This window comes from Trichechus manatus, unplaced genomic scaffold (genome assembly GCF_000243295.1).
Source record: "Trichechus manatus latirostris isolate Lorelei unplaced genomic scaffold, TriManLat1.0 scaffold00028, whole genome shotgun sequence".
Classification (NCBI taxonomy): domain Eukaryota; kingdom Metazoa; phylum Chordata; class Mammalia; order Sirenia; family Trichechidae; genus Trichechus; species Trichechus manatus.
In genome coordinates this window covers 13759352-13770825 of record NW_004443964.1, presented here as the reverse complement: position 1 = coordinate 13770825, position 11474 = coordinate 13759352, and the positions used below count along the sequence as shown (strand labels likewise).

At 37.2% G+C, this 11474-nt stretch overlaps 1 protein-coding gene across 3 annotated transcripts in view; it reads left to right on the top strand.

Annotated features, from left to right (window-relative positions):
- Positions 1-9738, top strand: part of PRKAR1A (protein kinase cAMP-dependent type I regulatory subunit alpha) — a 19597-nt gene extending 9859 nt beyond the window's left edge. For all 3 annotated transcript variants that reach the window (XM_023729286.1, XM_023729285.1, XM_023729284.1), the window contains 7 exons: positions 1631-1692; positions 2542-2588; positions 3447-3605; positions 4765-4825; positions 5624-5745; positions 6691-6772; positions 7284-9738. In XM_023729286.1, coding sequence (XP_023585054.1) covers positions 1631-1692; positions 2542-2588; positions 3447-3605; positions 4765-4825; positions 5624-5745; positions 6691-6772; positions 7284-7456 — 706 coding nt within the window. In that variant the 3' untranslated portion in view covers positions 7457-9738. The remainder of the gene's footprint in view (positions 1-1630; positions 1693-2541; positions 2589-3446; positions 3606-4764; positions 4826-5623; positions 5746-6690; positions 6773-7283) is intronic.
- Positions 9739-11474: the final 1736 nt, after the last annotated feature.

The following is an 11474-nucleotide window of genomic DNA, read 5'->3' as shown; positions in this document are numbered from 1 at the left end:
ATTAATCCAAAAAACACAAAATAATAAATGCTGGAGAGGTTGTGGAGAGACTGGAACACTTATACACTGTTGGTGGGAATGTAAAATCGTACAATCGCTTTGGAAATCGATTTGGCACTTCCTTAAAAAGCTAGAAATAGAAGTACCATACGATCCAGCAGTCCCGCTCCTTGGAATATATCCTAGAGAAATAAGAGCCATCACATGAATAGATACATGCGCACCCATGTTCATCGCAGCACTGTTCACGATAGCCAAAAGATGGAAGCAACCTAAGTGCCCGTCTCTGGACGAATGGATAAGCAAATCGTGGTGTATTCACACAGTGGAATACTACGCAGTGATAAAGAGCAACGATGAATCCATGAAACATAACACGGAGGAATCTGGAGGTCTTTATGCTGAGTGAATTTAGTCAGTCACAGAAGGACAAATAGTGTATAAGACCGCTATTATAAGAACTCAAGGTTTAAACACAGAAGAAAACATTGTTTGGTGGTTACGAGGGTGGGGAGGGAGGGAGAGGGTTATCCATTAACTAGATAGTAGAAAAGAATTATTTTAGGTGAAGGGAAGGACAACACACACTACAGGGGAAGTCAGCACAATGGGCCTAAACCAAAGCTAGGAAGTTTCCTGAATACAATCAGACACTTCGAGGGACAGAGTAGCGGGTTAGAGGTCTCGGGACCATGCCTTCTGGGGACATCTAGGTCAATTGGCATAACAAAGTTTATTAAGAAAATGTTCTGCATCCTGCTTTGGTGAGTGGCGTCTGGGGTCTTAAAAGCTAAAAAGCGGCCATCTAAGATGCATCAGTTGGTCCCAGCCCTTTGGAGTAAAGGAGAATGAAGAGCACCAAAGACACAAGGAAAGTATTAGCCCAAGAGACGGAAAGGGCCACATAAACCAGAGACTTCATAGCCTGAGACCAGAAGAACCGGATGGTGCCCGGCTACCACCATTGACTGCCCTGACAGGGAACACAACAGAGAGTCCCTAATGGCGTGGGGAAAGGGTGGGGTGCAGAACTCAAATTCTAGTAAAAAGACCAGATTTATGGTCTGACTGAGACTGGAGGAACCCCAGAAAGCATGGCCACCGGACTCTCTGTCAACCCAGAACTAAAACGTTTCCTGAGGCCAACTCCTCAGACAAAGATTGGACTGAACCTGTGGGACATAAAGTGATACTCGTGAAAATTGTGCTTCTTAGCTCAAGTAGATACGTGAGGCTAAATGGGCAGCTTCTCTCTGGAGGTGAGATGAGAAGGCAGAGTTAGGAGCTGGTTGAACGGACACAGGAAATCAGGTAGAAAGGCTGAGTGTGCTGTCACAGCATGTATAAATTTTTGTATGAGAGACTAACTTGAATGTAAACTTTCACTTGAACTACAATAATTAAAAAAAAAAAAAAGATTGCAGCCTTGGAAACCCCACGGGGCAGTTGTACTCTGTCTTCTAGGGTTGCTATGAGTTGGAATCGACTTGACAGCAATGGGCTGGGTTTGATAATCATTCATTTGATGACCACCCGGGCTGAAAATCTGGCATCTTTAATTCTAAAGTTAGTGTTTGAATCCACAGAAGAGACACGTGAAATGTAACATGAGGCCTTCTCTCCCTTACAGTGATATTTTTGATGCCATGTTTCCAGTCTCTTTTATTGCTGGAGAGACTGTTATTCAGCAAGGTAAGGGCTGCTGTTTCTATGCGATACAGTATTATTGGGGGTGAGGGGGATGAGAATGTAGGATGTATTTGGTTTTTTTTATAGAAGGTTTTCTCCTGTTTCATTGTACCATCTTCCTCTGTTGTCCTATTATACATTTTCCTGTTTGTTGAATTAAAATCCTCTGAGCAAAAGGGTACAGTGTTTCCCCCAAGGAACTGATATTTCCCTAGCATCTAGTATAATTTTGTTTATAATAAGTATTAAAGGAAATTCTGCATTTTTATTCTGAGTGTTGCTTGGAATTTTGTAACTATATATCGTATATATCCTTTATATTGATTATTAACCATTTTTAAAATAGGAAATAAGCAAAATACCTATATTTTTCACCATATAGCCTACCTGTTTGTAAGCTTATATGTTTCGTATTGATTTTTATCTTTCTACCTACATAGATTAACATGGATCTAATCTTTTGGGTATCCTCCCCTTTTTGTTTTTTTTCGTATTTACTTGATATTTCATAGGTATTTATATACCATATATTTTCTCATTTAGTGCGGCCTGATATTTCAGTACTTGATTGTTTGAGTTATTTCTAGTGTTTTTCGTCATTAGAGTTGACACACCAATATCGTTGTACGTGTATGTAGCTTTTTTTTTTAGTTTTTTTTTTCAGAAGTATTCTTCACTATGAAATGATTGTATAAAAATTGATCAATTTTATGACTTTGGAAATATATTACTGAATTTTTATTTCACAGAACCACTATAAAATAGGTTTAGTATTGTACATTAATTTCAAAGTTTTAATTTGTGTTTCTTTAATTTGGAATATGTTCTTACTTTTGCTTTCCTCACTTGTAGGTGATGAAGGTGATAACTTCTATGTGATTGATCAAGGAGAGATGGATGTAAGATTTAATAACAACAAAATTATGTTGATCATCTTACAAGTCAGTGTGTTGGTTTTTGTTACTTCTAAGGAACAAGAATAGTGTTTCTGAAGGGCTGAATATTACAGTCCTGTGTGTCACATTCCAGTAGTGTTTGCACCTACACCTTTTGCCAATTATTTTAATGACACAGAGACTATTTTTAAAGGTAATTTCTCTAGCTAGACATGCAGTTTTGCTGGAGTAGTAGTTAAGATGTGCATTCTGAGAGAGAGTATAGATCCAGTCACTAGTAGTTAAGAGACTTACAACCTTCTTATTTGTGTAAGTCTTGTTTACAGTAGAAACCTTGGTGGCATAGTGGTTCAGTGCTGTGGCTGCTAACCAAAAGGTCAGCAGTTTGAATCCACCCGGCGCTCCTTGGAAACTAGGGGGCAGTTCTACTCTGTTCTAGAGGGTCACTGTGAGTCGGAATCGACTCCACGGCAACAGGTTTTTGGTTTTTTTTTGTTTACGGTGAAGTAGGAATAATAATAGTATTGCTCTGTTAGAATGGGGAAAATTCAGTGACCTAATGGAAGTAATGCACTTAGCACAGTACTCTGTAAATGTGTATGATTATCATTAATGCTTGGTTGACCTTTTTCCTTTGGTTATCCTGACAAAGGATAATTATCTTATAATTAAACTAAATCACAGACACTCTTACCTCATTTAACTCAATTTTGCTCTTCTGTGTACTGAAAGCTTAATATGTTTTATTTTTTTAAACAAAGCTCAGGAGTCTGACTTCTTAAAAAGGTGTGAGGGTTTTTAATTCTCATGTATTTGTATATGTAGAAAAAACTCAATTCTTGGATGTCATTTGCATTTTAGGTCTATGTCAACAACGAATGGGCAACTAGTGTTGGGGAAGGAGGGAGTTTTGGAGAACTTGCTTTGATTTATGGAACACCTAGAGCAGCCACTGTCAAAGCAAAGACAAACGTGAAGTTGTGGGGTATTGACCGTGACAGCTATAGAAGAATCCTTATGGTAAGAGACCAGAGTTTTTTGGAGTGTGATTTAGAATTCCTGTCTGTGTAACTAATGTTTGAATAACACTCTTACCAAATAAAAATGAGAATATTATTTCTTTTCATAATAGAATGCTTTGTATTAAGCCTGATTTAGCATGATCTTTTAGAGCAAAAGTTTGGCCAGAAACATAGTGTGGTGTATGTGTAATGGTCAGCTCATGTTTGGTAATCTATCCATTTGCTGATAGACGCATGGTAACTTACCTACTTCTTATGCATCACAGATAGCCTGATAGGTGCTGCCCTTAAGTGTTTAAAGTTATTTAAGGCCATTCAGAAGTAATCAGCTTCTTTAAACTGTGAGAGTGGGTTATCAGTAATGCAAATATCATGTCCCTGCTCACTAAAGGAATAAACAAAATAATAAAGCCACTGGAACTTTCTGCTGATATAGTCAGACTTTCTGAGAACTTGGTGAGAATTTATAGAGTAGCTTTGGAAGTTTTAAAGTCCCAGCTAATGGCATTAGTCATTCTGAATGGTTTTCTTAAATTTGTGCAGTGCCTGTCTATTTGAAAGTATGCAGTCTAATGTAATTTGAAAATTTTCTGTACTTGGGAGATGTGTGTGTGTATGCATATATGTTTATATTACTGTGTTTCCCCCTCTCATTCCCCCAGATATGTTTATTTGCAGGTAAGACAGCTTAGTTAAGTTTGGGGATATGATCCATTTTTTTTTTCCTAAGTGGCAGCAGTTTATTCCCTCACTCTGTGGGGAATTGGAGCTAGGGGTAAGGACTGGGCTGGGAATATGTTCAGCTGTAATCACATGTATTGGTTTTTTTTTTTTTTGAGAACTGGTGATTTGTTTATTTAAAATTTCACCAATATGGTGGTGCTGAGAACCTTCTGTGGCCATGTGCCTGGTTTTCCTTTTAGTAGGAGCAAGTTACTAAGGGCATTTTTAGAGAGCTGAACAGAGGGACTCATAATCTTCAACATGAAGAAAAATATCTCACATCAAGAAGAGTTTTCTTAATTCTGTAAATTAACAGCAAGCTGCAATTTTTCTAGCGTTTTTGTTCTTTTGTTTGAAACTTTATATTATTCCCGAGCATTATTGATAATTACAGATTTTTGAAATACAATTTATGTTACTTTTTCTATTTACAGGGAAGCACGCTGAGAAAGCGGAAGATGTATGAGGAGTTCCTTAGCAAAGTGTCTATTTTAGGTGAGTTTTGGAAGATTGCATGGAGAATTGTTAAACTGAAGGGTTAGTGATACTTAAGCAGAGCTTATTGTGTTTTGTAAAAACAACTCTATCTTAACTCATACTTTTATTTGCTACAGTAATGAAAAATACACAGAATTTTTACTTGGCAGAGTCAAAGCTTTGACTAAATTAGTAATTTTAAAGTGTGTTGAATTTGCCAATATATGAAAAACCTGTTAATTAGAAATGACTGGACTTGGTAAGAGCCTTCTGGAATTACCTGTGCTACTCAATTCTTGAAGAGACAGAAGTGCTTCAGATGTCCTCCTGACTATGGTCATTCACAGTCCCTCTGTGACTTCTCTTTCTGATAGTCTTCTGCCATGATTTTATTACAGTGAATTGATTTTTTTTTTCCTTATTGTCCTTTCTCTGGAATGGTTACATTTGTTTATCCATTATATGGACAATGATGATGTTACTTTTGGGTCCAGTAATTGTATATTTGATTTGCACTGATGGCATTCTTTAGAAATTCTTAGTTATGTTTTCTTATTCTTTTACCACTGGGGACAGTTGGTATAAATTGCCCCGATCACTGGGCTACTGAAGTAAGGATCTAAGGGTCATCTGTAGGTACTATGAGAATATTACTGAGACTAGTGGTAATCGAAGACAGGTGACATGTTTAATCTGAGACACTGCTGGAGCTTTGAATGGGTATGATTATTTGGTTGAATCACTTTATACTTTGGTTTTGTTTTGACATTTTTAGCAACATCAAATAACCTAGAGAAATTCTTTGGATTCTTTCAGAATCTCTGGATAAGTGGGAACGTCTCACAGTAGCTGACGCGTTGGAACCTGTCCAGTTTGAAGATGGGCAGAAAATTGTGGTGCAGGGAGAACCAGGAGATGAGTTCTTCATTATTTTAGAGGTAAAGAGTTGGTACTTGAAAAGTTGCACACCACAGGAGGGAAGAGGTGGACAAATTCTGATATATAGCGTTAGTTCTTAAGAACACTTGGCAGTTTTATTTAAAAATTATGTTTGAAATGCCGTTGTTTGGTTTTCTGCCAGGCCGCCACTTTTAAATGAGTTCGAGTCAGAATTTTGTAAGAGCCCTAGACAGGAAGTAATAGCCAAATCCTGACCTACACAAATTAATCCTCATTATGCGAGCCAAATAAAACACAACCATTTAGCATAACAAACCGTGGTGATTCTGTAACTTCCTTTTTGCCGTGCATGTGTTTGGGTTATTTGGCAAACAAAGATCAAAGGTAATTATTAAAAATTTACCATGTTGTTTTTTAATCTTCATAATCCATGGAATTGTGTAGCAGATATTCTCACCTGCCAGCTAGATTCAAATCGCAGATTTCCATGAATGTGGCTCAGTAGTTGCTTATTGATTTTATATGAACCAGGGGTTAGGAGACTCTTATTCAAGAGAGCCAGGTGGCAAGTAAGTTAGGCTTTGTGGGCCATAGTGTCTCTACCACAGTGACTCAACTCTGATTGTGAGAACAAAAGCAGGCATACGTAATACGTAAATGAATGGGTGTAGGTATGTTCCAGTATGAAACTTTCTGTACAAAACCTGGCAGTGAGCTGGATCCCTGAGTCTGAACCCTTTAGGTACCTTAGCTTAATTAGAAGAACTTTTCCTGGGGATAGTGAGGACCGCACTGGTTAAATAGGAATCAAGCTCATGTAGTTAGTGACTGACTTTTTAGTCATCTTTTATTGTCACGTGAAAACAGGATTTGAAATAACCACTGAATCATTTTTTTTTTTTTTTGCAAAATGGCTAAAATATCTAAGGTATTTAAAACGTCATCTTGGATTGGAAAACGTTTGTTTTGTGATTGTATTCTAGGGTTCAGCTGCTGTGCTACAACGTCGGTCAGAAAATGAAGAGTTTGTTGAAGTGGGAAGATTGGGGCCCTCTGATTACTTTGGTATGTGGACTGTCTGTCTCATAGTAAACACCCAGTTTCTTTTAAGTCACCTGCAGTGAGATCCTGTAGTCTTTCATAATTTTGTCTTGTTGAATATCATTTTGTAATTGCAGTCTGTTTGCTGAGAAATAGTGCGATATTTTGACCTTTAAAAAAAAAAAACCAAACCCATTGATGCTGAGTTGATTCCAACTCAGAGCGACCCTATAGGACAGAGTAGAACTGCCCCATAGAGTTTCCAAGGAGCGGCTGGTAGATTCGAACTGCTGACTTTTTGCTTAGCAGCCTGAGCTCTTAACCACTCCACCACCAGGGCCCCATTTTGACCTTCACTCAGTGAATAATTAAGTTGATTATCTCATTTATCATTTTTTTTTTTAAGTGCATATGTGTTGTCTGTAAGAAGTTACTAGAGAAACAAATAGTTGTTTTCCCTTCTTTCTCAGAAGTGAGAAAGATGTTTTCCATAGCAGTTGGCCTACTCTTATCCTTCTCCTTTTCCTTTCTGCAGGTGAAATTGCACTGCTGATGAATCGTCCGCGTGCTGCCACGGTGGTTGCTCGTGGTCCCTTGAAGTGCGTTAAGCTGGACCGACCTAGATTCGAACGTGTCCTAGGCCCATGCTCGGATATCCTCAAACGGAACATCCAGCAGTACAACAGTTTTGTGTCACTGTCTGTTTGAAACCTGCCTCCTGTGCCTCCCTTCGTCCTTTCCCCAGTCCATGCTTCACTCTTGCAGACAGCTTTATTTTCCCTAATGGCAGCACCAAGTGGCCACTGGCACCTCAGCTTTGTGTCTGTTTATATTAAAAGTTGCTTTTCTTGCACCATTTTTAATTTGGAGCATTAAGTGAATGCTCATACTCAGTTAAATAAATAGAAAGAGTTCTGTGGAGACCTTGCTGTTACTGCTTCTCTTTGTGCAGTGTTAGTGTTCAGTCTGGGCAGTGAGTGCCACGCTTTTTGGTGAGGCAGATCCCAGCACCAAATGAATTCTCATAAAGTAATGATGTAACAGTGCAAGATTCTTTTTTTTTTAAAGTGACATAATTTTCCAGTTTTAAGCATATTTTAGACTGTGGCAATATATGCTGTATTTGTTTATAGAGTAAATGATTTCTCATTAAGCTCTAAGGATTAGGAAAAATGGATATAGAAAAAGCTTAGTAGAAAGACATCTGCCTGTATTTAAACTATAGTTTAAGAGTAGAAAGATGCCCATTTTGAAAATTATCAGTTGGATATGATCTGTTCAGTTATTTTTTAACCAGAATTTTTGTTTGTCAAGCCAATTTGCTTGATTTTGTTTATATATATTAATGTTTCCTCTCCAGTTCTTAAGTATCTGTAGATGTGGCTATTCATACCTGGCTTTTTAAGTTTGAAACCACATCTTAGCCTATGATTTGGTTATGATTTAACTACATCGGTCTTTTCTCACAGATTTTGATCAGACATTTATTTCTCCAGCTAGTGCCAAATACTGATCACCAGATGCTGAACTGAGACTAAGATTTGAGGCCTACACTCTTGGTTGTTAACTTAGAGCTTTTGGTTAATCTACGTACTTCATTTGACTCCAGTATAATCTCCTACACTCACTGAACTCCGATTCAGGAGATTGGATTTTCTGGGAGTAGAAACAGAACAAATGTCATGACAGACAACTAAAGGAGAAATGTCAGGTGGATAAAGATGAGTGTCGGGAATTTTGCCCCATTACGTTCACTGGGGCATGAGATTTAGGAAGAAATCTTTCAACCTTTTTTCCCCCTCCTTTTTACATCAGCTAGGATTTATGGTGGGTTGGGGACACGGTGAGATGTTTCCTGTTGTTTCAAATTGGTCTGAAAGGCCGTCCTGTGGAAGGTCTGCTTTCCTCTGTAGCATTTATTTCCCTAGTAAACTTTTTTCATTTTTTTTTTTTAAAGTAAAACTTGGGTTTTGAGTCTTAACTGTATTTCAGTATTTTCCAGCCTTGTGTGTTGTATTATTCCATGTGCACCAGTGATACCCAACAGTTTATTTTTATTACTGTTAATTTTTTAAACAAAATTTCACAGTTCTGTAACGTAGGCACTTTTATTTTCGTTATGGTTTATATATAACGTAGGGGTGTATTTGGGAGTGACTGCAAGCATTTTTCCGTCTGTGTGCAACTGGCTTTGATTATTAACCCCTTTTCCTGCCCTTTCCCAGGTAATTTAAATTGGTCCTGGTAGATGTTCATAGATTTGAACACTTTCTAGGTTGTCTCTAAGGTTGACGTATAAGTCTGGGAAAGGGTTTTATTTACATTTTAGTGTGGGACAGAAAGTCACCTTGTTACAAATATTTTTATTTTTCAAAATAATCTATATTGAATGAGGGTTTTCTGATCTGTACTTATCTTTGTGTTTAGCTGCCTTTTTTATATTTAAAAAACTAAAATAAAAATTATGTTCTTATTAGCTTGAAGCTCGATTTGATCTTTGTTTAAATGCCAAAAATATACTTAAATGAGTTATTTAGAATGCCATAAATTCGCAGTTTCATATGTGTATATAATCATGTTCGTGTATATTTAGATACATATCATACTTTCTAAATAAGTTTTACCCTTAAAGCATTTGGCTTGCTGTTTACTCCCTTTTGCAGTTTTTAATCTAAGAAATTTTAAGATAAGTCTAATTTAAAAATTACTACATTTAAAGCTTTATCTTTGTGCAGTCTTAAGTATATGGGAGAGATCACAAATGGCATAGTTTGTCTTAGCTGATGTATAAGGCTTTAGAAGTCATTATTTCTGAGCTTGGTGAGTTTATGAGATCTACTGCTCTAGAAAGTATAGCTGGCCAAAGGACCATTTTGTATTGTTTCCTGCCTAACAGTCTGATTATACTGTATGTGCTAATATACTCCTTTTGTTATAGATTGTCTTAACGGTAGGTCAAATAAAAAAAAAAAAAAATTAAATAATTTAAACTCTTTAATCAGTTTTTCTTCCCTTTCTCCTTTCTATCTTTTCTCCATGTCCTCCATCCCCCAAAAACTCCTACTCTACTGGGTAAGAATGAAAAGTAAAAGTGAATTTTGGGATCAGTGTTTTAAAAGAGTAATGTGTTTATTTTCATTGATACTCAGTTCAGCTTATTAGTCAAAGAGTGGATCGAGAGCAGATTTATCTGCAGAGTCATGGAAGGAAAAGAGTAAATCAAAACCCAAAAATTTCCTTTTTATTGAAGCCAAGACTGGTTCTGTAGCCTTGGACCTTTCTTAGACTTACTGGGGAAACATTTCTAGATGAGCATACTCTTTGGTTTAAATTTAGATATTTCCCTGTGTTTTTATATTTGACATATATAAAGCCTTATTTCTGATGCTTATTACTCAAGTTTCTGAGATGATGAAGTTGTACTCATTGGTGTATTGATAATCAAATTTTTCACATCCAGTGAAGCTGGAGATGTACTCTGGAAGAACGTTCTTTAATTTGTGCTGTGTTGCAACACGAACATCTTGCCTAGGTTCAGTGATCCCTTCCTCCAGCCCATTGGAGTTAGAACCTCCAGAATCACAACGGAATATAACTAAGGAAAACTTTCCTAGGTTGACTGCCCTGGTTTGTCATAGTTTAATTCTCCCTCCAATATGGTGGCTCATGTAGGACCTTTTTTTTTTTTTTTTGTATTTTAATGACTTAAGTATTGACATTTTGAAACTGAAGCTGCATGATGTCAGTTTTAGTGCTGCCAAAGTTATAGCTACACCCTCTTTGTAGTTTTCTTAGACTCTGGCAGGTGTTTCTAGATGGACTAAAATGACAGTAGGGAGCAATGGCTGGAAAAGCAGTTAAAGTGCCCCCAAGTCTTCTGTCATAGTAGCTACTGACCAGTAAAGTCTGTAGTTACAGGAATTTAAAAGGTAGGAGAATCTTAAAAACCTTTTCCCTTCTTACTGTATGGAATTTTGATATAGAAGCTAGATTGTTGTGTGTACACGCACGACTAAAACATAAGTTTGCAGCTGTGACTTCACCTGGACTTCACCTAAAAACAAAACCACTAATGAGTATAACTCTTCATTTTGTGGATGTTGTGCCAGTTTAGCTGTTTAGAGTACCTTTGTGATTTTACAGTCCACCACTAGATGGAGAGCTTTTTTATCATTTGTTAATCTCCAAATTAGGTTTTTTCTTCTTTTTTTTTTTTTTCAGTCTTCAAACTTAACAAACTGTCCTCCTGACTTTTGGAAAAGTTGAGTTCCTTCAAACCCATCTCCCCACCAACGTACATACTGTACAATTCCTTTTTGTGTTTTAGTTCATTGTTACCAATGACGTGAAACAGTTTTTCCATAGAGACAGGAGAATGTTTATTTCATGGAAGTTGAGCAACAGTTCAAAGTGAACACGTCGGAAGAACTTGATAGTACTAGGACGGAATCTTTAGTTCTGATATTTTTGACAAATGATCAAACCAAAACCAAACCTGTCGCCATTGAGTTGATTCTGACTCAGTGACACTTTAGTACAGAGAATTGCCCCATCTGGTTTCCCATGGAGAGGCTGGTGGATTTGAACTGCTGACCTTTTGGTTAGCAGCCCACCTCTTAACCACTGCGCCACCAGGGCTCAAACAATAGAGTCTCAATTTTGTTAGGCAAAAAATAACACAATGTTAAAGATAAGTGAATAATGTATTTCAGTACTCTGCATATTG